This window comes from Lepisosteus platostomus, chromosome 7, assembly GCF_059453375.1.
Source record: "Lepisosteus platostomus isolate fLepPlt1 chromosome 7, fLepPlt1.hap1, whole genome shotgun sequence".
Taxonomy (NCBI): Eukaryota; Metazoa; Chordata; class Actinopteri; order Semionotiformes; family Lepisosteidae; genus Lepisosteus; species Lepisosteus platostomus.
This window is the reverse complement of record NC_142617.1, coordinates 9,964,823-9,992,336: the sequence shown is the minus strand read 5'-3', so window position 1 is coordinate 9,992,336 and position 27,514 is coordinate 9,964,823. Positions and strand designations below refer to the sequence as shown.

At 40.9% G+C, this 27,514-nt stretch overlaps 2 protein-coding genes across 9 annotated transcripts in view; one reads left to right on the top strand and one right to left on the bottom strand.

The window, feature by feature from the left end:
* pak1 (p21 protein (Cdc42/Rac)-activated kinase 1) overlaps positions 1 to 21,099 on the bottom strand; it is a 44,824-nt gene extending 23,725 nt beyond the window's left edge. Inside the window, exon 1 of one of the 8 annotated variants that reach the window (XM_088639163.1) lies at positions 21,080 to 21,099. Coding sequence is in view for 1 of the 8 variants with exons in the window: in XM_088639158.1 (XP_088495284.1) it covers positions 7,329 to 7,340 (12 nt within the window). In the remaining 7 variants the exon portion in view is untranslated. Of the gene's footprint in view, positions 1 to 429; positions 546 to 7,328; positions 7,736 to 20,867; positions 21,027 to 21,079 lie in introns of those variants that run through there. The other 7 variants (XM_088639159.1, XM_088639160.1, XM_088639165.1 and 4 more) reach the window with 7 other exon arrangements.
* A 3,545-nt stretch (positions 21,100 to 24,644) lies between these two features.
* LOC148658140 (aquaporin-11-like) lies at positions 24,645 to 27,085 on the top strand. The gene has a single exon (XM_088639151.1). The coding sequence runs from the start codon at positions 24,847 to 24,849 to the stop codon at positions 25,549 to 25,551; it is 705 nt and encodes a 234-aa protein (XP_088495277.1). The 5' UTR covers positions 24,645 to 24,846; the 3' UTR covers positions 25,552 to 27,085.
* Positions 27,086 to 27,514: the final 429 nt, after the last annotated feature.

Below are 27,514 nucleotides of genomic sequence, written 5' to 3'. Positions count from 1 at the left end.
AGCTACTTAATGAGAGATTCACAGGTATTTTATACTTATTTTTATATCAGACTGGAGGATGTTAATGGGGCTATCCACAGAAAGGACATAGAAGGCAAGTAGTTTTTAAAACAACTCAGAACTCAGAGAAAATGAATGATTGCATTAGAACAGATAAGTTCTTATAGAACAGCAGAGGATTAGCAGCTAATACAAACAAAACTAGTTTGTTTTCCAGAATGAGGAAATAAAGAAGAGATTCACTTTCAAGTCAATGTGATTTCTAACAACCCATTCTAAAAATCAACACAATGAAAAAAATCTCATAAAAACAATGTCAAAAATGCCAGAAATCAGACAGCAGTTAAATCAATACAGCTCATTTCTTTTCGCCCTCTTCTTCCTGCACATAGAACCCTTCAAAAATGTATTTAATAAAAGCAACTTTACCTCAGCAAAAGCTTTTCATCTTGGTTCAATTCTAGAAGAATATTCCCAGCTCTAAGGAGTGAGAGTGGTTCTGGTAGCTGTAAACTATGTCTTTAAACTGCACTAGTGTAACTTGTATGAGTGTGCTGAGACTAGACCCTCCTTAGACATGATGTCATGGTGTGAGTAAGCAGGACTGGGGGCATGGCTTCCATCTGATAAACTGGCTGTTTACAATGGCATGAATGAAGTAAGGTGATCCCTTCCACAGGCACACAGCTGAGAAGTCAAAGGACAGCAGCTGTTTACACAACAGCACAAAAGCCATACAAGACTTCTGGTGTCTGAGCTGAGCCCCTCTAACCAAGCGTTGTCATCGTGGATAAACGTGCGCTTCACTCAGAGCTGCTCAGTTTTTTTCCCTTAGAACTTTTGAAGAAACCCAGTGAAAGCGATCACATTTCAGACACCGATGCAAGTGTTAACAGGCTACTGCTTCAGTCTTATTCACTGACCCTCTTCCATTTCTCTAACTATACAAAGAAAACCTGAAAACCTGTTAGCAATAAAATCCTAGTGCACAGGGACTGGGTGTTCACTATGCTGAGCGCCTTCTTGCATTGCCTGTGAAAGGAAACAGGCTCAGTTTGCTTTGTCAGCAATATGCTGCCTTACAGTGATCTAAGAAATGAAATCACTGCATGTGTTCAGCAAAGCTTTTTCTTCAGGGATGCTTGACAAACCCTTTGCAGAAAAATTCTAAGATTAAAAATGACCTTTGTGGGTATCAAACTGTAAATTTCCCATTAACAGTGCAAACTGATAAAGTGTATCAGAAATGACTGATTTTGAAGGAGCTACTGTACCTTTACAAATGGTTTTAACTTAAAAAAAATAAAAGCAAAGTACTGTGTTTGTTAAACTACCTCTTAAACTAATCAGTTTCCTAAAATGAGCCTAAAATATTATAATGTATAGTGGTAAATCTCTTGTTGCTTATTTTCAAAAGTTTAAAGGCTAAAAAAAGATCATGTTACCCTTAAAAGCAGACACTTCCTTCTGTGTTATTCATCAGTTATTGTGTTACAGGAGAAGGAAGGACTGGGAGTGGGATAAGTTTTGCTTTCAGTCACATGGATTACAGAAGAAGTGACAAATACAGGTGTCTGTTTTCACAACCAAGTTTGACTCAGAAAATGGCTGCCTGGCCCCTCTACAAACCTCATGGTGAAAAAAAAACACATAACTGAAGTTTAATTTGGTGTTAATCCTTCTCTGAAGACATTGCTTTGAATGAATCACACCAGTTTTACACAGTAACAGGTTAAGGAAGGGATGTTAAACATGTGAAAAAGTGCTAAATGTCACCTCTTCCAGTTTGTTCATTCTAAAAGGTGTAAATTGCTTTTCCTCTTGTTCAAACACGTGTTGACAAGTATGTTTGTCAGAAAACTCTCATCTCAACTCAACTGGGCCATTGGAGGGCATGGCCATTTCAACTGCACTTAATGTAATACTTTGATACAATTTTTTTTAAAAAAGAGCATTTGATATCTAGAGGCTTATTTAGGATAAGAGTCAGAAAATGGTTTATTTCCTCTGTAATTCGACTTCTGAATAAAGTGAAATCATTTTATTTCCTGAAGCACTGTTTGTCCTGATGTATGCTGGGGTTGGACCGCAAACCAATTTCCCAGTAAAAAATTCCTGAATTTGAATTTTAAAATGTTAAAATATAACTTATTCTTATTGTGCACTTTATGTTTTGAGAAGAACAATTTCTCAGACTTTCTGGCTTTTTAGCATTTCTGACTATCTCAAAACTGAGCCAGGGTAGAGCAGGCCCAGACAGCTGGAGAGAGGAATAGAATAGCAGAATTCTTGGATGAGTGAAAGTAATCTTTATATGTAACTGCTGAAAAAAACAACATTATCATGCAATAAAACTTGAAGTACATAAAAAGAACAAATATGAAAGACTCCAAACAACACTGGTTTCAAGAATTCAGGAAATACTGTAGAAGAAAATCTAAGTGTTAGCAAGATCTTCTGAATGATTTACTGTAAGGCTTTGACATCTTGACTTCCTCAAACAGATTTTAAACATCAATCCAGTAAGTCAGGATGTTCATCATACTTGCAGTCTTAAGAAATTAGAAAAGCAAATGAAAAGCCTTGAAAATCCACAACAAGTAAGTTCCTTGTAAAGGCATCTCATACAGATGTGCAGTACAGTCTGTTTTATGTAAACCAGAGAACTGCATGTTTTACTGTAGAACGTTCAGCCAAGCAGATTCTCCTCTTTTGTGGCAAGACCACAGAGACAGTTTATCCTGGGAAAAACCCATCTTCTCTGGATTGTGTTTCTCGGTCTATTCAGATGCCACCTCCAGCAAACTATAACAATTTATATTTATACAAGTTAACACTTCTAAAACAGAACATAAGTTCATTACACTTCCATCCCTTTCGGAGCAGGGAGTGAAAATCAACAATTCAGAAGCAGCCTTTTAGGACTAGATCACATGAAGCATTTTATTTTATATACAGCATGTATCTTATATTCTTGTCAGTGTTCAGAAGCAGAGGACATTTTGCATGGTACTGGAAAATAAAAGGCTTCTAGGCTAATAGCAATATTTTTTAGTGATTCCACGAAGTAAACCTTTGCCCAGAAACCTGCCAGTATCTGAATCAGCTTTAGATACAATACAGGAGTTCAGACGTGGTTTTGATGTCTCTTTAACAGAAGATCACCCAGATCTGTCCATTGTAAAAACTCCCCAACCAATAAGAGTCTCATTTTAAACTGATCAGCTTTATTCCTGGCCTGATCCTCATGGTGCTTTGACACAGCTCACCCAGCAGTGGCGACCTTTGAAATACATGTTAAAAAAAAAGGTGCTGAGTAGGTTGGTACTGTGAAACACCAGGATCCTGGAGGCTACTGTCATTTTTCTGACATCTATCATCAGACAGAAAGAGGACACAGAAACTTTTTAGGAGATTCAGTTCCCACATTAGACCACTGTGGCTTAACCACTTCCCTGCTGAACTAAATTCCAAATCACCCACAAGTCTGAATCCAGTAACGTTATGAGAAAGGAACTCAGTTCCATACACTGAGGTGGTAGCTACAGCCATCACAGAAAGCGTCCGGGTGAAATTTGGGCTGTCTGAAACGGTTCGAAACAATTTTTAGTCACAGCACAAATCCACAAGACGACAGTCTTTCATCTTCACAGGCTGCATTTCTGTGAACCACAGTGGTCTGGAAATGAGCAGGCTGAAAGACGTTAAAATATTGCCTGTTTAATGCTGCTTGCAAAGCACAACTTTTAATCAGGTGCACTATTTAGAGCTTGTGCTATAAAGCCTTCATATTTTACTGCACTTTTAGGACTACCGAAAGCTAATACTGTACATGAGGTATTTTAAGAATGTGCTGTATGGCATCAAAGTCAAAGACTTAGAAGGCAGAATAAGGAAAAAGTAAAAAGCAAATCAGTCACGGGGGTCTGTACACTCCTTGACTATACCCATCCAGCTTTTCAAATGGTAATAGCTTTCTTTCACCCCCTGAATAACAAGCATTCATCCATCCATTTTCAGTCACTGCTTGGTCCTGAAAAGGCTACAGCGAACCAAAGCCAGCAAGCAGAGGGCACCTGGTAGAAAAGCAGGCCTAATGGTTTCTAGAAAGCAGAGAAGACTGTTCATTTTGTACAATCAGCCAAGTCTAACTCCTACTGTAAACGTTTAAATACCGTAAGGTTACATATACACACCTGAGCTGACTTCACAGCATTTCTTTTTCTCGTTACTTTTCAGACAGGAATGAGCCTCACCTTGTTGCTCTGCCGATCACACACTGACACCATACCCCCTTGCTGTAAAGATGTTTGATTTACACACACTCCTTCGCAGGGTAATGTTACAGGGCCCCTCACCCAGTGAGGCGCCCACTGCAGTACAGGATAATGCCACTTTCTGTGCACATAGCATGATCCTAAACAAGGTAACGCAAGATTCACTGCGTTTAACGCCAAGAAATACTCACAAAATGTTCCCGATAGTAGACTGTGCAGACGTATTTTAAGTTGCTGGTAATTTTTTTGCCCCCAAGGCAGGGATATTTACAATGAAATTATACCACACACCCCATAAAGACACCGCGATGCTCAGCATATCCCAGGGAATTCATCATTACTGCACCCGGCTCTTATTTGCTGTGAACTGCCAAGCTCTTTAGTTTCATAGGATTAAAAGGACATTCCCACTGGAAAGTTAGCATCTGCAAGCATCTGCCTGAGTGGCAATAGTTAAAACTTCAGACTATTCTTGTACTACACTACCCACTACATTACCTTGCAGTGCCATCCACACAGCTGGTACCACAGAGGAGTGCCGTTAGTCACTTCGCTAAAGCATTTACTGCAAGTTGTGATTTAGCCTGAGTCACTTCGTCTAGAAAGGCAAAAATCTACATGATAAAGCTTTGGAAGAGTACTGGCTTTGGTTGTTTTCCCCAGAGGGCAAGAAATTAAATGTGTACAGTCAGGGGAAGTGCTTCTGTCATCTTGCTTCAACCACTTATGTCATCCCCTCTCTTCTCCACTGATGAGTAATGTATCAAAAAGGTCCATCTTTAAAAAGAATACAGCAGACTATATTCTACAGGAGTAGCAGTGAAAGAATAAGGGGGCAGTGTGGTGGCTCTGTGGCTAAGGATCTGCGCCTGTGGCTGGAAGGGTGCCAGTTTGAATCCCTTGGCTGGCAGAGGAATCCTACTCCGTTGGGTCCCTGAGCAAGGCCCTTAACCCCAACTGCTCCAGGGGCGCCATATAAATGTCTGACCCTGCGCTCTGACCTCAAGCTTCTCTCTCCCCGTCTGTGTGTCTCACGGAGAGCAAGCTGGGATATGCGAAAAGACAAATTCCTAATACAAGAAATTGTTTATGGCCAATAAAGTGATCTTATAAGATATTTATCTAGAATGAATAAATGACAACCCACATTTCTCTTATAAGTGCCTAAGTTATTTTTAAACAAAACCTGAACTGAAACCCCTTAACTTATACTGTTAACTGCTACTGTAAATCACTTAAGATCGTTTCTCCGTTTGTTCATTGTTACAGCTCCTCACATATCAGAAACGTCTAACAGCAAGGCTTTTATTGCACTACCATATAAACCCAAGCGAGGCCTGAAAGTGTAATATAAACATGTCCTAACAGTAGGACGGAAATTACAAGAAAAATTAGGGGCTTTTTCCTTATATGAACTCCTTGCAACCGGCTTATGAAACGTGTATGTGGGTACATATGAAACCATATTTCCAGAAACCATGACAGCTCGTTCCTTAAGCTGCCGATTCAGCGCTGACAGAATGTGCTCAGGGCGTCGAGAGATCTCGCCTGGCACCTCGAGCGACACAGGCTAAAAAAAGACAGAGCTATCCTCGGTTGCGTACTGTTAGGCTGTGAAGACTCCTCCAGTCACACCGACTCCTAAACCAGACAGAAACAGCACAGAGAGCAGTGAGAGTTTGAGGAGCTTCATTTCCCATGGTTTAACCACTTCCCAGCTGGACTAAACAACTGCGATCGCCCACAAGTCTGAATGCCAGTCACACAACAGGAAAGCGAGCAAACGAGTTCCTTAAACTGAGCCAACAGCGGCGACCCCCTGATGACAGAGCTGGGGGTTAACCACATCCCTGCTGGATGAAATATCTGCATCTCACCAACGTGATGCAGCGTGATCGGAAAACCAGACAGAAATAAGCCGAAGAAGTAAAGACGAGCTACACACATTCCACCTTCATCCCCAACTGTGTGTTGTTCTTCACCTGGAGGCGAAGGAAGAGCCATCTCGCAAAGAAGGAGAGGTAGAGCAAATAAAATAAACATCCATCAAACCATAATCACAGTACAGAACAACTACTGTATTTGAGGTAAATCTGTATTTTAGGTTTCAACCAGTTGAATACTATAGCTGAGCACAGCGTGCTTAAATATCCCCAAAACATCTGCCTTCATCATCCCCAAACATCAAAAGGTCTCAGTTACCTCAGTCAAACAAGACACACTTGCCAAAGGCTTCTGAACTCCCTTACTGAGAGTCGCTGAACCAGTAAGAGCAAGCTGCAGCATTGTTCAGGTTAAATAACACTGCCTACCACCAACCACGGCTGGGACATTTTTACCTGCATTAAATCAATACACCATCAATTAATCAATCCTCATCTCGTGGCAGTAAGCATATGACTGCGCTGAAAGCCTTGACATTTTAAGAAATGTTTTAGGACAACTATGAAGGAATACAAATTCTGCCAGCTGTTCAATTAATCACTGTAAATGACTGTCACTATAAATAATAATGGGTAGATTATTAACAGCCCATCTCATTAAGATGTTTACTCCACATACTAAAAAAAACAATTACAGAATCGTAAGGACAGTCTCAGAAAACTCCTAGTGATAGACAATAATAGCCAATACCATATATAAAAACACCAAATACTGACAAGTTCTGACAACTGGGATTGATACAGACTGAAATATAAATCTAGGAAAGAAAGCAGCAATATTGTGTCCACTAGGCTTGCAGGTGTACACAATTATTACACATAATAATACTGGACAAAGAACAAAGCTCCATTTCTCATTTCAGGATGGTGCTGTGCTGCAGGGGTAGATACTCAGCTACTTTTTGTAACATTTCTACAGTCCAAGGGCCAGTCAACTCATTAAGTGCAAGCTGGAAGCTTAAAAGACACTAAAGAACAGAAGACATGCGGAAAACATCTTTCCTCCATTCATCTAACTTACAGTTTGTTCAATAAAACTGTTTGTTCTTTAAACGTCAATAAAGAGGGCTTTGCCCCACAGAGTCAGCAAAAAAAAAACACAACTTACCATTTTATGCATGCTAATGAAGCCCCCTCTGGCGGAAAAAATGCAACTTCAAATGTATATTTTAGCATATATTAGGCTGAAACGACCTGCACTGTATTGAAATGTGCCATCCTACATCTTCAAGCAGATCCCCAAAGACAGAACACTACAGCGTTTATTTTGTCTGCAGTGTGCAGTTTGTTACAAACACCAAGGAAAGAAGTATGCACGAACACAAAAACCACCTTATTAGCATTTTAGAAACACTATATCTTTGGGACGTCAGTGTGAAGGTCATTTTACAGGTAAAGCATCTGAGTCAGGCACAAGTCGCATTCAGCCACAAACGTCAATGAACTTACTGTACCAGGAAACCCTGGATAAAAAAAAAACCAATGACTAAAACCCAGAGGATACCTATAAAGAAATTTTAGGAATAGACTATGAGCAATACTTATCAACACGGATCTCATACAAAATTCCTGTTAGGCCTAGTGTCTTCAGGTATTTAGAGAGTGGATTCCTCTAAAGTAAGCTATGAACTGTAAAATACAGTACGTTAAAAAAAACCCTGGGTCTAAAACAATAATTTAATCAATTGTTTATTTGACTACTTAGCACAGAACAAAAACTAGAAGATACTGAGCTTCCAAGAGTTGAGCTCATTAGCCCTGCGCTACACCATCCCCTAGAATACATTTCTGAAAACATAACTCATACTATAATTCATTAAAAGGAAAAGAACTCAAAATAAACCAGAAATTAACCCAAATCAAAAACTGTAAAAACGGCAATAAAGTGGCTTGAGACACTCAGGGTTAAACTTGACGGAATTAAACTTGGTCCTGAGGTCCAGACAAAAACCTAAAGAGACAAAAGTATCACTGGCTGATGTCAATGTTTAAACACAAGCTACCATGTCCAGCGCTTCCAACGACACAGCCTTCAACCATTCACTGGTGGCAAATGGGATTTCAAATACTAAACGACAGAAAAGACAAATCCTTAGATCCTTTAACTCCTGAATACCCCACACGGTAGATGGGTCAAATGGCCTCCTCTCATTTGTAACAGTTGGTAGGTTCTCCAAAAAACAAAAAAAACAGGTCACAACAAACTCATCCCCCGTGACAGCTCTGCTGCTGCTCAACACGCAGGCAAGCACAGTGTGGCTGTATCTTCCGGAGAAGGAAAGCTTACCCGATCGCAGACCTGCTGCGCGTTAATTCCGCATCTCCTCACCTGACAGGCGATTTGCTGAAATTCACCCATTCATCAATTAACCATTACCCCAGGCCCAGGCCTGCGGAGAATTAAAGCTGGGGTGCAGTCTGTGTTCTTTTGCTGCAGGAGGAGCTCGGGGCGCATTCATTCAAACCCTCGAGGTGCCGGCCCACGCGTCCCAACGGGAGCCACACACAACGGGCCTGGGGAACGGCAGATGGCGTTGGGGGGGGGGGGAAGGAGGCAAGGACAATTTGCATTTAAATGGTTCCAGCCCCCCAAAAAAAGCTTTGTGGCGCACACCATTCACCTGCTGTTTCAAATCCACAGAGACGAGAGGGTGGGGGGACTCGCTTCCATATGGAAGCTGCAGAACGGCCCTCAAAAGACAGAACGCTCTCAGCCACCCAGGCTTCGCGCCGAAGCTGAAAAAGGACAAAATCGCTTTGACTGCACCCTCGACAACTTGCCCTGGAACGGGGGCAAACACCAGAACAAAACTAAAACGTACGCACTAAGTTGCTATTAATTCACCGATACTTTCGTCACAGACAGCCTAGAGCGCTGAGAATTGTTAAGAAAAGATAAATACGTTCTATGAGGAGGCTTTCAGAATAAACTATATAACGTGATAATCATTTATATTGCTCGTGCACTTTTGGATTCAACACAGAATGGCGCTAAATACATCATCAAGCAATGTAGATTTAATGATCATCCAGACTGATGAGTCGGCTTCTCCATGGACACAACAATATGCTGATGGCACCACAATACAGCGGGTGTAATTCATTTTCAGGCCTGACAGCACAGTTTGGCTGTAAAAGAGTCTACTCGGACTGTATCTGGGAAGTAAGATAAAAGGCTCACTGAAGGAATGCTTCTCCATCTACTTGCACTGTCCCCTGCTCCTGGTAATAGATCATGATATATACACTCTGACAGAGAGCATTACACAGAGGAAGAATAACACTTCATCTATTCAGCACTGAAATCAGTCTACACCCAGCCTTCAACAGTCCCAACACACTCCATGGAAAACTTTAACCCTGTCCAAGCAGGAATTTATCTAGAACTCCTGCTACTGTATATACTGTAGTACTGCACACAAACCAGGCCTGCTTTGACTTTCTCAAATTCATACCTAAGAATGACTGGGGCTCACAATGTAATCTTGACTCATTTCCTAAAGCAAGCAAATGAAAGATCTGGGCTGACAGGCAGAAATGACTGGCTCGTCAGTCTGTTTAATTCCAAGAACCCAAGAAATTCACGTCCATGAGCAGTTCAACAGTTGCAGTTTATACAGTACTGCACTCACATAATTACAGAGAGAAGACCTTTTTTTTCTATCGGTTATACACCTGAATGATATTATAAAATTCCCATTTTTTTCAAACAGTCAAATGACCCTTTGCATGAATCTGAAGCATGCTGAATGTTAAATTGATTGCGGTCTCCTCTGTGACATCGCATGTTGAAATTCAACAGTTCGGGAGAAGGGGACAAAGGGTGTTTTGGAATGGCCTTTCATTAAGGTTGTGATTTTCTATGCCATTTTAACCCCTCTCCTCCCCAGACTCCCAAGATGTGTCCACGCTATATACATTTGTAATTCTACAACTTCAAGACAAGAAAGACAAGAAAGACAGATCTGCTTTCAGCCTGATCTAGTGAACACTGCTTTCTGACAGAGCATTATCTACTGGACGCAAAGCCAAAAGTTAGCCAGAATTTCAAAATGTCTTTCCCCCTGTGTCATACCCCAGCTTGGGGGTTCCCCCTTATTTCATAGTCTTAAGAGGGGGGCTTTGGCCAGGTTAGATCATTTTCACACTTTCAACACAATATAGGCAATAGTCATATAAATTAGGTCCCCTGTTACAAGAAACATTACTCCGGCAGTGACAGTTGAGAAGAGCCACACAGCTACAGCATGCTGAAACAGAAAACGTACAGGTAATTGTGACCAAATGATTAGCATCACACTGCAGATGAGCTGCATTCAGCACCCCAGCACAGTAACATCAGCAGTACATTTTCATTCATCGCTGACAACACCTTACTTAAAAAGGGAAGCACTTCTAGTGATTAAAAAGGTTTATCACATGACCACAAACTTGGACCATTTTGTTTGGCAACACAGAAATCCTCACACAGTACAGCGTGTTCCTTCACACAGTAAAAAGCAACAACGTACATGTTCCCCCCCCCGTCTTCGAATAAAGGAAAAAAAAACATTAAAATCCCAACATTTCGGGTGCCAAGCGTTAAAACACTGACTCAGCAGTTCAGTTTTGTTGCCATGAGAGAGATTCTGCATATTTAATGGCTTTTTTTTTTTTGCTTGTTTTGTCGTTTCGGATTCATGTCCTTCATTAGACTGGAAACCGCAACGCACCCCCCCCTCCACGCCCGCCCCCCACATCCTCGCCAGCTCATCCCTCAATAAATGACAGCGTGACCGTCTGTCCTCACCAAAATACCAGCTCGCCTTCTTCTTAATAACAGGTTACCCAATTTAATTTGAAACGAAAACAACCACGGCTAACAAAAACAGCTGCGCGTGTGCATCGATCAGAAGTTAACTCCTGGATAGTGTTACCCTACACAGTGATGAGGCTGCGCCGAGGAGAGCCCAGAATCGATAATGTTTGCTCCTTCCCCTGGGCCTCTTTAACAGTCCAGCACAATACCTGCTACCACACGAGGTCGATTCCTGAAGAGCAAGCTCAGGCCTGGGACTGTGGTCCTGAAACTGCTTACAAAATATAGCAACCAACAAGAAAACATCAGATTTGTATTACCTGGAAAGATTTTTTTGTTTTACATTATGTATGTGCTTATGTGGCAAGTCAGTTCTGATCGTGAATCTACCGTTCCTGAGGACAGAAATCACAGTGGAGGGCCTTTCGTGGTTGTATCTTGTAGCATAACCATCCTAGGTTTAAACATATGTACGTGGACGTACACAAAGTACTTTTCTTAACCTAACGCATCTCAGATTTCCTGGTTTCAGAAGTCACATTCTCACACACGGTTCCTTGCTACAGTCTGTTGAAAGCAAATCAAGCACACAATTATTCTTGGACACTGACGTGTTGGAGATTGCAAGCTTGAATTTTCACACTCTAGGAAAGGCTGTCGACAGGCCGATTCAAAATTTATTGTCAATACCCTTTTTTTTAAAAAAAAAAGCTTATTTCTGTTCCTTTACTGCCATACACACTTTTCAATAATCAGAAAAAAATCAGCAATACATGAAAACAGTTAAAGAAGAAGAGGCCAATGCCAATTGCTTCATTAATATTATTATTTCTCTTAACCAAGACAGACAACACAGTACAGAGTCTCCATTATTTCAGGTAACTGATCCTTGTTTAAACTTTTGACAGTGGAAAATTACACTATAGCCCTTGGCCTTCAGACAGATTAATCTGATATGCAAGATGGTGCCATGGGGCTTCTTTTTTTTACCAATACAAATGTATTTCACTGCACAGTCTCTCATCACATCTTCCAATGTGGACTTGCATATAATGGAACTGCTTAGGGTAGAGCGCGGAAATTTAAAGGATCTGGATTCATTTGGCGTATTCTTCATTTAACTTGGCAAGAACGTCTCAGTAATCATGTATAATTTGCGTATATAGCTGCATAACTATATAGCATTTGCGTTCTTTTCCCCGTTAGTATAGTCTAAGGTTAAGAGAACAAAACTCTTTGAAGGTGCACTCCTGATTCTACATTCAAGTGATAACTTGCCAGAATGTCAAGAACAGTTTCCTTGTTTTTTCGCCTCACTGGTCAAACACTCCGATCGACGCGCTTTATGAAACATTTCGGACTCGACGCTGTTGATCAACAACCGTCCTAACTTCACAAAGAGTGACACTGCACTCAGGACTATCGCAAATGGGGAACTTTGCAGAACTTGAGGTTTACCTCATCTTATAGGACTGGGAAGCACACCAGGACATACAGTAATGTATCTTTTACTTACCAAAGCTTCCAACACAAGGAATCATTCACTTCACACAGACAGGAGGAGACAATGAAAGCGTGTTACACCTGAGCTCACCGAAGAGCTGAAGAGAGCAGTGATCAGCATCATGGGTTTTCCTGGGGAACATGAAGTCAGAAACGTCTGCACCGACAGCAACATTTCATGTGCTCCAACATGCAGTGTAGCCCTGTCGCTCATGGGATCCAGAAGAGCTTTCGCTGCGAATAACACTTAATGAGCTGCACTTAATGCAAACTTAAGAGTAGACAAAAAAAAAGAGATCTTAATGCCTGGTGGCGTCAGGCAATTTAAATAATGCACAAACTAAAGAATATGAGCTTTTAGTCTAGTTTTTAGAAAGGCAATAAGAGTTGACTGTTTTTCCTGCTCCCAGAGAGAATGGATTTGTAATTTGTCTTCTGCTTTATGGCGTAAATAAACATAAGCCACATAACATTATCCTGCCATGTTAATAATACCTATTGCTTAACTTTTCTGTCTGCAAAAGCATCATCCATGGTCATTTACATCCTCCAATTCCTCCCTTGCACTTGACTCATTTGAAGCAGCGGTTCTGCCTCTTACACAAACCATTAAATCCGTCCAATTCAGCCTGAAAACAAGGGCTCTTGGAATAGTCCTATCTATTCTTTAGCGAGCCTTTAATATTACAATACAGGACGGCACAGCATGGGACAATGCACTGCCTGTAGTAGAACAGGGGCTCCATTATTCATTGCACACTTGTGAAGCTCATCACCTCTGTGCCAGTCAATGACAAGCTGCTAGATTATCAGGAACTGTGCGCAGAGGTCTTCTCTTCCAGTATCTCAGCTGCCAGTTCTGCATTCTTTCATGCAGGGGAAAACCATGTGATGAAAACAAAACTGTCTGAAACCGTCGGACACATCACCGACCCTGAGAAATCTGTCCAGCCGCAGAGTAACGCCCCCTTGGCAAACAACAATAAAGGAGATAAAGGGAGAAAACCGATGGAAACACGTTCACATACGCCAGCAGAGAAGGCGTGCCTAGCAAAAAGAATCAAAAGGTGTGAACGGAGGAGCAAAACAATTGACTTTAACATTAAGGCAATGGATTTGAGTTGTATTCCAATGATTTTCATTGAAACCTAGAATTCCACTACATCTTACCTAATCAAACAGTGAAATATAAATATCTAATATGCGTTTACCTTGACATTTATATTTCTAATAGGGAGAAAAGGGAATTATATTAAACCCATTTTGTTTGTAATTGGGTACGTCTTCCTATAGATATTGCTGAAAAAGAGGGGGGGGGAATCATTTTTTCCTGCTTAAACGACTTAACAAAGACCATACTTTTTGAAAAGGTATTGGGGGGGAAGCTGGGAATGTGGTAACCCCCTGATTAATGGGGTGTCACAGTAAGAAAACAACCATTCCAAGGCAATGGGACTGCAACAAAGACCTTGAATCAATAGGCTTTGTTAAAAATGCACTCCTACACCCTGGCCTCCTACAAACTCACATGGCTGGCGATACGATGAGCCCTGCGGAACGCGCCGCTGGGAGAGACGTCCCAGGCCAGGGGAAAGAACGCTGGCTGACCACTCTCGAGTCTCAGGCTCTCAGTCATCCATCTTCCCGCCTGCGCTAACAGCTAAATCTTTTCACATCTCTGAACGCACGGGGCTGCTCAAAAATGTATTTATCAGATCTCTGCAGCTGCCGCTTTCCTCGAGATTTCTACGCCTCTGTGCCACTCTCATCACACTCAGCAAATGAAAGAGAAGGGAAAAAACTCACTCTGCAGAAAAAATAAAATAATCAATGCTTCCGATTCCATTTCATCATTTCCATCTGCTTCTCCGCATATCACCCTGTTCTAGCTAAGTAAGTTCTTAAAAGATAATCAGATTTGATTTCGAGTTAAGGTTCATCTCATTTCCCCCCCACCACTTTTGAAATCGACGATTCTAGTCTCACAATTGCACTTTCGTCTTCAGGCATCTTACCTCATTAATTTCACCAGTCTATTCAGCTTTCATCTCCACAACCTCAGCCTGCACGGTCTATGTCCCTGCCCAAAATAACAATTAAGTGCTTTGCTGGGAGAACGACAGCCTGCCCATGATATCGCATTGTGAGCTAAGTAAGAACATCAACCATCTTAGATGGGGGGGAAAGGAAGTTCCATCTGTTATGTATTACTGGCTGTGATTATCGTTAATGTTGGTCTTTCAGAAATATTATATCTTCTACTTAAATATTTTGTGGTTTTGCGGAAAAATATTTACCCATTTTTCCTGCCGTCAGAAGGTAGCCGTGCTGTAAGCGCACCGATCTGGAAAATTGCTAATTATTAAGATGGCTATGCCAAAAAACGAGACAGCATCAAAGACAAGCTAGAATGGAGTTATTCGTATAAGCTCATTTCTAATTAAGTCTTTACACTCCAGATAAAAATCATGATTTGTAAAGCCTTCCAAAGCAAACCACATGCTGCTATTTCAGCTAGTTCTGTGTGACCAAAATCGAATATACCGCAGCCCATCACTGCAAGCACATTTAAAAGAAAAGCGAATAATTCTACTGTGAATTACTTCATCTTAAAACAATTTCTCATATGACAGTTATTTGCACTGCAAGAACTGGTAACTCCAAGCTTGAGCAGACACAATGCAGGCTTCAGCTGTGTTCGTCATGGGCATGAATTCTTGAAAAGCTACTGAGAAACAGCTGCTGCACCAGCACGAAACTGTGGATGTCCTGCAGAATAAAGTGCTAGTGGTGGCAGTTTTTTTTTTCTTTTAAAGAAAGGGTTAGGCTGACCTCAATTTCTGAGCCATCGCAAACTGGTGGTCAATCAAAACTATGCATTTAGGAGAATTCAAAGATGCAGGTTGTAACCCTTTCCTCATAATGCTATGCTTAGGCAAGCCACTGCTACACAGATGAACATTGGGTTACGCACCTGTGACGACTGCCACTGCTTACAATGGAAGGTTATTGCTCCAAAGTACAGTTAAAGAAAGTTTCCGACTACAGAGCAATCTGTACAATACTGCAATCTCACCCCACCCTCTGCAGTAACTGCTATTCAGCAAATAAGGCTGAGCAGGCTGGTTAAACCAACTAAAAAAAAAGGACAGAGAGAATATGGATCTTTCGCAATTCATCTTTTAGAACCACAATGTATAAACCATTTTTCACCTGTCATTTTTCCCCCTCCTGTACGTCAGGGGCAGCGAGGCCCTGCACTGTACTAAACCCCGGTTAAGCAATGCAGTGTCTGGCACAAAGGAAAGCAATGTACTCTTTCCAGCACGGACTTTCATTTTCACTTCTGAACTGATAATGTCCAAAAGCTCCCTTACGTTAAAGTCTACAAGCTATGGGTTTTAGCTATGGGTGGAATACAGCTTTATACAGGGTGAAAACGTAAAGGTTTACATTGGAAACAGCAGGAAATTGTGATTAAACTGGAGAGTTTAAACAGTTTATTTTTTCCAAAGAGTAAAGGAACATAATAATATATAATGATATAATATATCATGTTTTTTGATGCCTTAAAGGTATTCAGCCATACAATTGCCCAAATTCCAATCTCCCTAGTTCTTGATCCCAGATTTGGTGACACCTAAGGAGTTAAAGGTTGTTTTTTTTTCTAAAGGACAGCTGTAAATTTTAGAAACTATGCCACACAATTAAAAGAAAGGAGCAATCTAACAGACGTCCGGATGAGAAGGTAGTGAAATATTCACACCATTAGCATACATGTACCCCGGACTCTTAAGAAGCTATCATTTCATTTTGGAAGGGGGTGGTGCTGTCAGTCAGACCTGGGAATATCAAAGAGCTTCAATAATGTTACACAAGAGCTACAAATTTTCTGTGGGCCTCTAACATCGACTTGCCTTAGACAGCAAACAGTCTTTGATTTTGACACCACACTGAGAAGACTCGATGTTTAATACACCACCCAGACTTCTCTAAGCTCTAGCAGCAGGTGCTGTGAGCGGTTCAAAGGTCAGTCTATGATTCAAGTTTCTGGGAGAGGATCAGCAAACAGTAACAATCAGCACTGAAGGGACTCCCATTGATAATCAACAACATCGGCTGGAGTTCAGGCTAAGGTCATTGATTTGCAGAGTCAAAGAACCACAACAGTATCTGCAATACATGTACGCTACATCTTATTCTGAAAGAAACAGAACTATAAAGGCTGAATATTCTGTGTTCATTTCACACTTCGAATGACTGTACAAAAAGTGTTCTCAAATCAAAATCACCTCTAGGTTTATTCTATTACTTATCACTTTATACAGTATATCATCACCATCATTTATTTATCTGGCTCTTGCGTTTATCTAAAACACACTGCATATGTACCTATTTAGACAGTTGGACATTTTAAATGAGCAATGAGCGAAATACCTTTTTCAGGATACTACAGCAGTGCCCTACCCAGGATATCAACTATTAACCTTGTTGTTTCAAGTCCTGAACCCTATCCTCTGCTCCAGACTTAGGGTCATTATTAGCATAGAATCCACATTCTGTAATGCATTTGCAACACTGCAAGAAGGATTGTGTCCATTCTGAAACTACAGCAATACAGTGAAGTGGTTTAAAACAAATATATTTTAGATTTAGGGCAACGTGCAGGAGTCTCCTTTCAGGCAAATGCAGTTCCTGACTTTTAAGTATGAATAACTACTATTACCATCCCAGACTTCAGCTACTGTAAACAATTTATTTATAGTGAGCAACATCATTATAGCTTCACTGCACTCATTACTTTTGATGACACATTGCATCTTCTCTGTACAAAGAAGAACTCAATAGGCTATATTCCAGACAATGTGAAGCAAGGAGATATGGTATTTGGCACGGCAGTAATGCTGAACAGTGGAAACACTCTGGTCATTTGCTTTCATTGTGAAATGCCAGAGGTACTGTAGCAGCCTCTACTGCATTTCAGCTTATCCTATGAAAAACCCAAGGAAGACAGTGATCAGCCAATTTTTGCACAGCAAAAATCATGCAACAATTTAATTAAAAAACTGAATGTATAGATTTTAAAGAAAAAACATTAGAAACTGATCTAAGAACTATAATGCAACCCATTGTTTGGCAAAACTTAAGTACCCCTCCTCCAAAACATCCAATTATCACTTCAATACAGTGCAAGAAACATGAGTGAACTCACCCAGGATGAAAAAATCCCAATTCACATCAGACAGAACCAACTATTTACAATCATGAGTGAGCAGGCTTACTAACAGAAACCTTATTGAGATTTCAAACTTCCTGAATCCGTACAGCTTTTGTTGTTCTCCATTGCATGTTTAACACCAATTTCACACAGCAATGCAATCGTTCTGGGATTAGTCACAGGAAGACAGTGACAGTATACTGTCTGTAACCTTTATGTTAAGATGGAAACATTTTCCATGAATGCACGATTGCTTCACACATCTCTAAACTTTCCATGATATGCTAGAAGGATGAGAACTGGCATTTAAAGGATTTTGTTTTAAAAAAAAGGTCACAGAAAAATGGTAGTAAATATAATAGTACTTTGCATAATCTTTCTCAATAAATGTCTTGGGTTTTTCCATACTAACAGTTTCCAGCAGTATCACTTCCATCCTGAAAATGTAAAATCCATGCTACATTTTTGTTTAAATACCACAGGATCACAGGTCATTAAATCTAAGGATTGTAGGTGTTTTGGATCCTGTTGTTAATTCCTTTTACTTTGCTTTAATCGAGCCACATTACTGCATACCCACAAGGGTGTAGATACTGCAGTACCTGCAACTATCACTCCAGGATAGGATTAAGCAAGCCACATCTCCAGATAGTATGTTCAATAAATAAAACTTTCTCTGAAACAAAATCAGCTAGTTATCAATTTAAACCACAGTCAAGCAGAGCCCTGTCTTCCTCTTCAATTCTATAAAAGCAGTGAAGGAATTAGCAAAACTGGGTAACCTACAGTATGTCTGTAAGATATTACCTTCTAACACCTGCTTTCTATTAGAAAACAAGTTATTTTTAGTTGGGAGGGGAAAAAAACAGAAACCGAAAAGATCCAGGAATCCCCCCCCCCCCCCTTTTTTTAAGGACAAAAGAAATTCAAATTCTATGAGAAAAAAAAAACTCTGCCTTTTCAGTAATTTTATCAGAAAGCAATGACTTCATACATTGTTACTCCGAACTCTCACATAATTTCACCTTGGAAAACCACATCTGTGTCTACAAAAAACATCAAAGCTCTTTTTTGACTAATGACAATGCCAAATGTGCATTTACTCTGGCAATGCCACAATACTTTGGTGTTTTAAAAGCAATTTCTGAGATCCGTCTCCCTTTTAATTTCCAAATCCATATCCGGCAGACTTCTACTGCTATAAGCAGAACACAACAACAGGCATGTCCCTAGACAACTCCAGACTGGCACACTGTAGCCTTGCATATGGAGCCACCCCCCGAAACACCAAGACTGCATATAATCCAGGAAAAAAAAAACGCTGCTCAGGTTTTTGAGCATATAATCCGGAAAAATAATTAAATAATTAAAGACACCCAGACAGCTCCCTTTAAACTCACACTGATGCATAATTGCTTTTTACAGTTGTAAACTAAACATAGGCACAGGCATGCTTGGACTTCTGCTCTCTTCATTGCAGTGTAAAAAAATTGGTTTAACCCACCCAGGAAGAGGAACGTTCTATTCACTTCCAGCAAATTACATGTCCAACAGAGCCAGAACGACTGCCTGTGCTCCAGGACTCTAAAAGAATGATTCTTAGAATGAGGATCTGAAGGCCATCAAGAAAATCAGATGATGATGCAATTCAAAGCCATGACTGTGGCTACATAACATCTTTCCACTCGGGAATCCTGCTCACAGCAGTTTTGTAAGGGATATACTGTATATACACATGACTTCTTGCAATACTCCTTAAACTCTTTGGAGTGGACGTTACCGCTGCGCTTCATCTCTGTTCCGTTTTTGTGATCACTTTCAGGGCTACAAAACGTAGTGGCCTGGGAAGAACAGCTATTCCACAGATGACTCGGTTATTGTGGAGTCCGGCATTCTTAAGCAGGACTAGCAAAAATGTTAAATGACTGTTCGATTTGTGACAGGTGAAAGTCCGAGACTGAAGAAAATAGAAATGCTGTCATGTGATTCTTCAACCATGGTCAACCTCTACCCAAGTTGTATTTGAATAGCGTTTTTAATACTATAGGTTTAAATGCATGGGATTACATTTTTAGAGGAAACATTTCACAACGAGATACAAAGTTTGGAATGGGGGATTATATGTCGTATATATTACTAAATTCCCTATAACTTTATTTTTACTTAAGATTATTTTCGACCAACGAATATTAGATGATTACTAAAAATTGTTAACAGGACAAGAACTAAATACGCAAAATCCCAGTGTCGGGAAGCAAAATGTGACTGCACTCCGTTATTTATCGACGTGCTTATTTTCCTGGTTTTAAATAGCCCATCTCATCCAGTTGTTGAGGTTTTGCTTTTTAAACAGCGCCTTAAATTCTGCACAATTCAAAAACAGCCAGAAGCATTCACAAACCGTGAAACTACTTCCGATTCTACATAATTGACCCACTCCAAGCGATCGATCCGCAACGCGAACATGTTGATTCAAAAGAAAAAAAGAAACGGAGCAGAAGAAACTAATACCATTAATTATTTGATTGGGTAGCCGTATTAAACTTATCTATAGTACACGCTTGAAATACGAGACGGGAAGAATTGTATACCATGCATTGTGTCTATTTGGTGCATCTTGATCGTTTAAAACGGTTAAGATTCCTAATATTGTACTCGTTTTGTTTTTTGTTTTTTTGTACTGCGAAGCTTTCTTTAAAAAACTCGAAGCTAAGAACATACTTTTTAATTGAAAAAAAATGCATACGATGTTCTGACTGCCGATCACTTCGCTAACACTGATGAAAAAGAAAATCAAAATTTTTAAGCAACTATATGCAGAAAAAATGGAAAGTGAAAATGGTGGAGCAGAATAAATGAAAAATGTTATGGACTTGCGACATAAGCGAAATTTTGCGGGAGAATCGCGCTGCCCCTTTGAAATAAAGTTGCAATCAGCACCATAAAAAAAAGAATCAAGTCTGTGAGGAGTGCTTCACATTTGTCCAGTCAGAGCATTGGGCATGCTCGTCTCATACAGCTCATATAACAGTCTCTGTCTTGCGCTTCGACCAGGCGAGACAGCCCCTAACACGACCCAGCACAAAGAAAGCGAAGAAATATTTAACACTGTAAATGTCAATACTCACATCTAATTGTGTTAAGACAGAAATCCCCACTGCACGTCTCTCTCCCTCGCCAGCCACACACCCTCCTGATTCTGCCTGCTCTCAGTTCCTCCTTTCTTCACCGCAAGCTTCCCTACCGCCAGCTATTGTCAGGCACAGACGAACATGCTACATAGCAACGCCCTCCTACCACGCAGCCTACCCATATGCAACTGGTCACTCCCAGATTTTACCTTGCAATCATTGATCTCCCCTCACATCCGTCTTCGGAGCAAGGCGGACCCCAGGAATCTTCCGCGAGGCTCCCAGGAGTGTGGCTTCATGGCCGGCTGGTGCTGACGTTATGTATGTTGACGTCATTTGCACGGTTTTCGAAAGCCATAAATGATGTCACCATAACGATGATACAGGCTTTACAACTTCAACAGTTTGTTAAGCAGCCAATAGGAACCCAAGCTACGCTTAGGCATATAGTCTTTGATTTAGAAATGTATGATATCTAAGAATATACAGGGAATTTACTGGTAAAAAAAATAAATAAATCCAAACAAACCTCGTTAGATCTCCAGCACCTATCTCATCCTCCACTTCGCGAATGGTAACTCACTGAATCTAAGCAGGTGTGAGCCTGGCCAGTATCTGGAAGAGAGCCCTCCTGGGAAAGCTAAGGTTGTTGCTGGAAGAAGTGTTAATGGGGTCAGTAGGGGGCGCTCACCCTGCGGTCTGTGTGAGTTCTAATGCCCCAGTATAGTCATGGGAACACTAGACTGCAATAACGTGCTGTCCTACAGTTGAGATGTAAAACTAACATCCTGACTGATAGTGATCATGGAAGATACCAGGGCATTTCTCAAAAAGAGTAGGGATATCAACCCAGGTGTCTTTCTTAGTCTTTACCGATCATGGTAAGAACCATCCAAGAACTGGCTTCTTCACTCTGTTCTCCTCCCCACTGATAGCTGGCGTGTGGTGAGCAGACTGGTGCATTTTGGCTGCTGTAGCATCATCCACGTAGGTGATACACATTGGTGTGGAGGGGAATTACCTGTAAAGCACTTTGAGTGGCGTGTCCAGAGCTGTATAAATGTAAGGAATTATTAATATTATTCGGTTTCTGTCTTGGACAAATAATTCCTGTATTGTGTAATAACAGGCTATTTATTTATTTAATTTAATGTAAGGCTATTTAGTATATATACTGTAACACAATTTACTCTCTCTGCTTTTCATTGTTTTAAAATCGTTGTGTTGTGCAGACAGTCTAAACCAAATCGACACACAAGCCGAAGAGCAAAGTAAAATAAGTCTATAGTTCTGGAAGAGGAAGATATTTGCGTGGGGCTCAAATGACATGGTCTGGGAAGAGACCCACATCTGAAGCCTTTAAAATGCACATGGGTGGATATCTCCAAGCTATTTCTAAATATATAAATATGAAAGTGTGCGTACCTTATCGTTATTTACCTCATTTAACTTTTTCTCGTAAGAGCCAACTGTGTTAATTACTCCTGATGATGGTATGTGTACTCTTGTGTGTGAAGGGTTAACAATTCTTTCTCTGTACAGCATGGTCAGCAAAACACCAGCTGCAATATTTAATGTATCTGCTGTTGATAAGACGAGGGACCTGCAGGCACAAAGAATGCTTGTTTTAAGAATCCCAAAGAATTATTTTTGTGTAGAAGGCCAATTGTGACTACCTGCTTCTAGAAAACACTGATATAGCTCAATTATGTAGACATCTTAGAGTACCGCAGAATCCGTTTGTAAATCACTCCACAGTCTCTCATGCATCAGAGTTGTTCCTTAATTGTATGAAACTTTATTACGAGCTAGTGAATAATTATATATGAACAACGAACATTTGCTTTATTTAAATGCTTTATTTGCTTTATTTAGAAGCTTGCTTAACCAATATAAATTAATTAAGACTGAAGCTTTTGTTTTTCTTTTTGAGACTTGGGCTCTTTGTGTTCCTTATCAAGCAATTGTATAAAAGGTCAGCTGTATATTTTTCTTGTTAGACCCATCTCCCTAATTGCAAGGAGGGTGCTTCTCTTTGGCCAAATATACAATAAACTCCTCTTCTGCTGGACAAAAAGGTCTTCAGTGGATTTTTACTCTGTGTATTATATGTATTATTGTTTCGAGAAAAAAATGATTTGGGTTCATTGGGCTTCCTACTTGGTCTGTGAAAGAATTGTTCGATAAAGACCAATCTTGAAACGTTTGCAGTGCAACACGTTCTCCGGCATTTTATTCGGAAACCTAATAACCTGTAAAGCTAAAAAAAAAACTTCGTTGGATTATACAAATTATTGGGTATTTTCCTCCTCTGTTCAGCAGATTTGAACTTGCCTTTCGTGATGCTGAAATCTAGCTGGATCGCTACAGGTGAGAGAGGGATGTCTCTGAAGGGTGCCTGTGCTGCCATCTGCTGGCTACAATTCTGCAAGTCTGTGGATTTGAAGTTACAGTCGAATTTAAACGTGGCAGGGTTCTCGTTTAGATAAGGCGCTTCATGTAAACACATAAATCATAGATTGTAGCCTATAAATATTATTTTTATATTTTATATAGAACTACAGTACTGATTTTTGCATGACTTAGTAATAAACTCCATGAGAAAGAAAATATCGTTTAGCAGAGTCTTTATTATCCCCAGCAGCAGTGTTGGTGTACAGACGGTCAGAAGAAAAAATGAGAGGAATATTGCGACAGAACGCAGGCAGTTAAGTTTGCATTAATAGTAACAGGTTAGTCTTGTTTGTTAACATTTAAAAAATTGTCTTGTTAGTTAATGTTAACATTTGTCTTGTTGTTAACCTTTTATTAAACCAATAATATTAACAATTCCGTTATTTTGGTAATCTGTTTTGCATTCTTTAAAAAAATCATGATGCTCTGGGGATACACGGGTTTTCACAAGAAGTATTGTGGTGTTCTGCTTTCCTGGGTTTTTCATAGTTCTGTTGGTTACTGATGCTTGTATTTAAAGTGTTTTAATTTGACTTCCATGTATCTAGTCACGTCAATATGAACCGAAGGCATTTTATCTCTAAAGAACAGTTTACGCAATGCTTATGCGAAACGCTTAAATCAAGTGCGATATCGTCTGCACGGTTACATTTACAGTAAAAAGCGAAGAATACTGTAAAACGTAGCAGTAGTGTTCTTCTGAGCTGATGAAAGTCCGTTTTTGCTGATCCAAAAGCATATGAACAGGCAAGAATGAAAGGCGACATTCAGCTCATTGCGTGTTTCACGGGCCAGTTGATTTTTTAGATTTTATCTAATCGTTTCATGAAAGAAGCTAGGTTACTACATGACTACCAGACAACTCATTTCAATTATAAATCACTTATTCTTGAAGTAGCACAGACTACACTATCTACATGAGTCACTCTGGTCTTTACCGAAACTGTGACTGGTTTTTCATTCTCAACTGTATTCTCAAGAGGGGCAGACGTAATTTATTTTACGGGTACCGGGTAGCGTTTTCACGTTAAAACAAAACGCATACAATCTGATGTCGTATTCCCCAGTAATATCACTGTAAGGCGTTTCAGTATTTATCAAATGTAATAAATTTGATTTTTTTCCTGCGCTGAGTAGCTTTCTTCTCCTTTCTGTTTTTATTTTATAATATGCTATTTTTAAGCTTTGCTTTCGTGAAAAATAAGTCAGATTTTTTAATGAATTAATTGAATCCCCTGTTTTAGTTGTAAAAACCATTTAGCGTTACGCGCCGCCTGTCCTCAATCTTGCTTATTGCGCCCTCTAGTGACACTACTGAAACTCGCATGTGCAGTACTAGTTCTGCGGCTGCAACTTCCGTATGAGGGTGAGAGGGGGTCTAAGTCCACCGCAGCCGTGTGGACTTTAGAGCTTAATGCACTGAACCCGATAGCGCGGAATATCCATGAGCGGAGCTGTCTGACTTCGTAAATCACATTCGTTTGCTTGGGCAAAAGCGGGGCTGGAGGACCGTCGGCTTCCAATGGCCTATCTATCCGTTTCCCTGTTACTGCTGGCGGCGACAGTGCTTCTCAGTGAAGTGACGAGGAGGACTGCGACGAGGTTACTTGCTGGAAAGGATTATGCTGTCTATGTGGTGGAGATCATCTCGACCTTTCAGCTGTGCGCTTGCACCCATGAGCTGAAACTCGTGGGGGAGGTGGGAAGGGTCGAGCCGCAGATAGGACTGACTCTAACCTACCTCATCACGGTGGTCCACGTATTAACTTTCCACGGAGCCTTCTGCAACCCCTCCGGTGCCTTGGAGCAGTTTTACCGGGGGAACTTGACAGAAAAAAGCGTCGTAGCGAGGATCGCCTGCCAGTTTCTGGCCGCTTCGATTGCACGTTTGCTGCTCCCCCACATCTGGTCTTTAGGACTCTCGGATTGGCACCTCCAGCATGAGCTGTCTGGCTTTCAGTGCGGCAGTCCGATACGAGACACGCTCCTCAAGGCTGCGGGAGTGGAGCTGTGTTGTGCGTTCGTGATGCAGACCACTGTCACTCACTTGCACAAACTGGACGGAAAGTATCACATCCACGTTATAGCTGCTGTCATCACACTCCTGGTCTACGCAGGTTTGTTTGCTGCCTTATTTAACATCTGTGACCTAAAAATGACACTTTTAACTTTCTTCTTTTCAGGGGGATGCAGACATTGTCTCCAAGCTATCCATTACATGGAATAACTTTGTTACAACTCGGTTGCCGTTACAGACTTTTTTTTTGGTTCACGTCCGTCTTTAATTGCCAGTTTACATAATTGCAGTTACGGAATTGCATGTTGCATAAATTATCATTCAAATAATTGATTTGAATTACAAATTCCTTACTCGCCCGCTATTAGCGGGGCTCCGAGACTGCCGAACTATCAGCATAGTCAATCAGCAGCCCACAAACGTTTTCAGTCGTTTACACAAATAAAAGAAATATACCACACAGGTGGCAATTTCATGCAAATAGATCTTTCCAGCATCCGCCTCTCAGCTGCAGATTCTTTTCACCAGAGGGATTCATCGAAATCAGTGGGATTTGTAGTTGGCGTCTCAGAAGACATTTTTTTTTTACCCTGACCACGATAAACTGACTCAGTAAGCCATAGATCTAAGATTGCAAGTCGATACAGTCACGTCCGGACTGTCTCTGTTGTTGCAACCAACTAAAGTTGCTGCTTTCAGCAACTGTATCCCAAACGTTTCGCACATCTCCTCCCATAGACCTAATCTGAGTACAAAGAGGATCCCAGAGTACATGGAGGACATTATAGAGACACAATTATATCTAAACTTGAATTTGAACTTTATTGCCATATGTAACTGGTACATGTACTGGTACAATGGAATTCTTACAGAAAGTCTCTCGATTGTAAAACAAGTGTAAAAACACAAAGTGCAGACAGTGCATCAAGACAATATACAAACAAACAGTAGACAATGTACAAGTAAACATGTAGACAGTTTGAATGTAAACAATACAGCCGTGTAAACAATGACTGGAGATGTGCAATAAATAAGAAATCATAATGAGGTAGATGGTGTAGGTGTGGTCCGAGGGGGATGGCTAAATGTGTTCACCAATCTCACTGCTTGTGGATAGAAGCTATTGAAGAATCTGGTGGTCAGAGTCCGTATGCTCTTATATCTCTTGCCTGAGGGCAGTGGGGTGAAGAAGGCTGCTGAGCCTTCTTCATAATAGAGTCAGTGTTCACAGTCCAGGTTAGATCTTTAGAGATGTGAATTCCCAAAAACCTAAAGCTGGTGACTGTTTCCACTTCCGTTCCATCAATACCGAGTGGGCTGTGAGTGTGTGGCCTGTGTCTCTGAAAGTCCACTATTAGCTCCTTCGTTTTATTTACGTTCAAGTCCAGGTTATTGTTATGACACCACCTAAGCAGCTGTACAACTTCATCCCTGTAAGTGGACTCGTCATCATCACTGATCAGTCCTATTATAGTGGTGTCATCTGCAAACTTAATGATGCGGTTGTTGCCGTGTCTTGCTGTGCAGTCGTGAGTGAACAGGGAGTACAACCTTGGACTCAGACAGCAGCGTTGTGGGGTTCCAGTGCTCAGGGTGAGTGGTGTTGATGTTTTATTGCCTATCCGCACCACCTGTGGTCTCTCGATAAGAAAGTCCAGCAGCCAGTTGCAGACAGAGTTGCACAGGCCTAATCCCCTGAGCTTTGTCACCAGTTGACTGGGTATGATGGAATTGAATGCTGAACTGTAGTCCGCAAACAGCATTCTCACATACGAGTCCTTAGTGTCCAGGTGTTCCAAGGCTGTATGCAGAGCCAGGGAGACTGCATCATCAACTGATCTGTTGTTCTGGTAGGCAAACTGCAAGGGATCCAGGGACTCTGTGATGGAGGAGTTGATGTGTGACAACACCAGCTTCTCCAGGCATTTCATCACCACAGATGTTAATGCTACTGGGCGGGAATCGTTCAGGCATGTCACTTTTGCCTTTTTGGGGAGTGGAACAATAGTGTTTGTTTTAAAGCAGGTGGGGACCATGGACTGTGACGGGGAGCAGTTAATGATGCCTGTAAACACTGTGGTCAGCTGGGCTGCACATGTCTTCAGGACGCACGGTGGTATCCCATCAGGCCCTGCAGCCTTACGGATTTTCACCCTGCTCAGAGTCTTGTGTA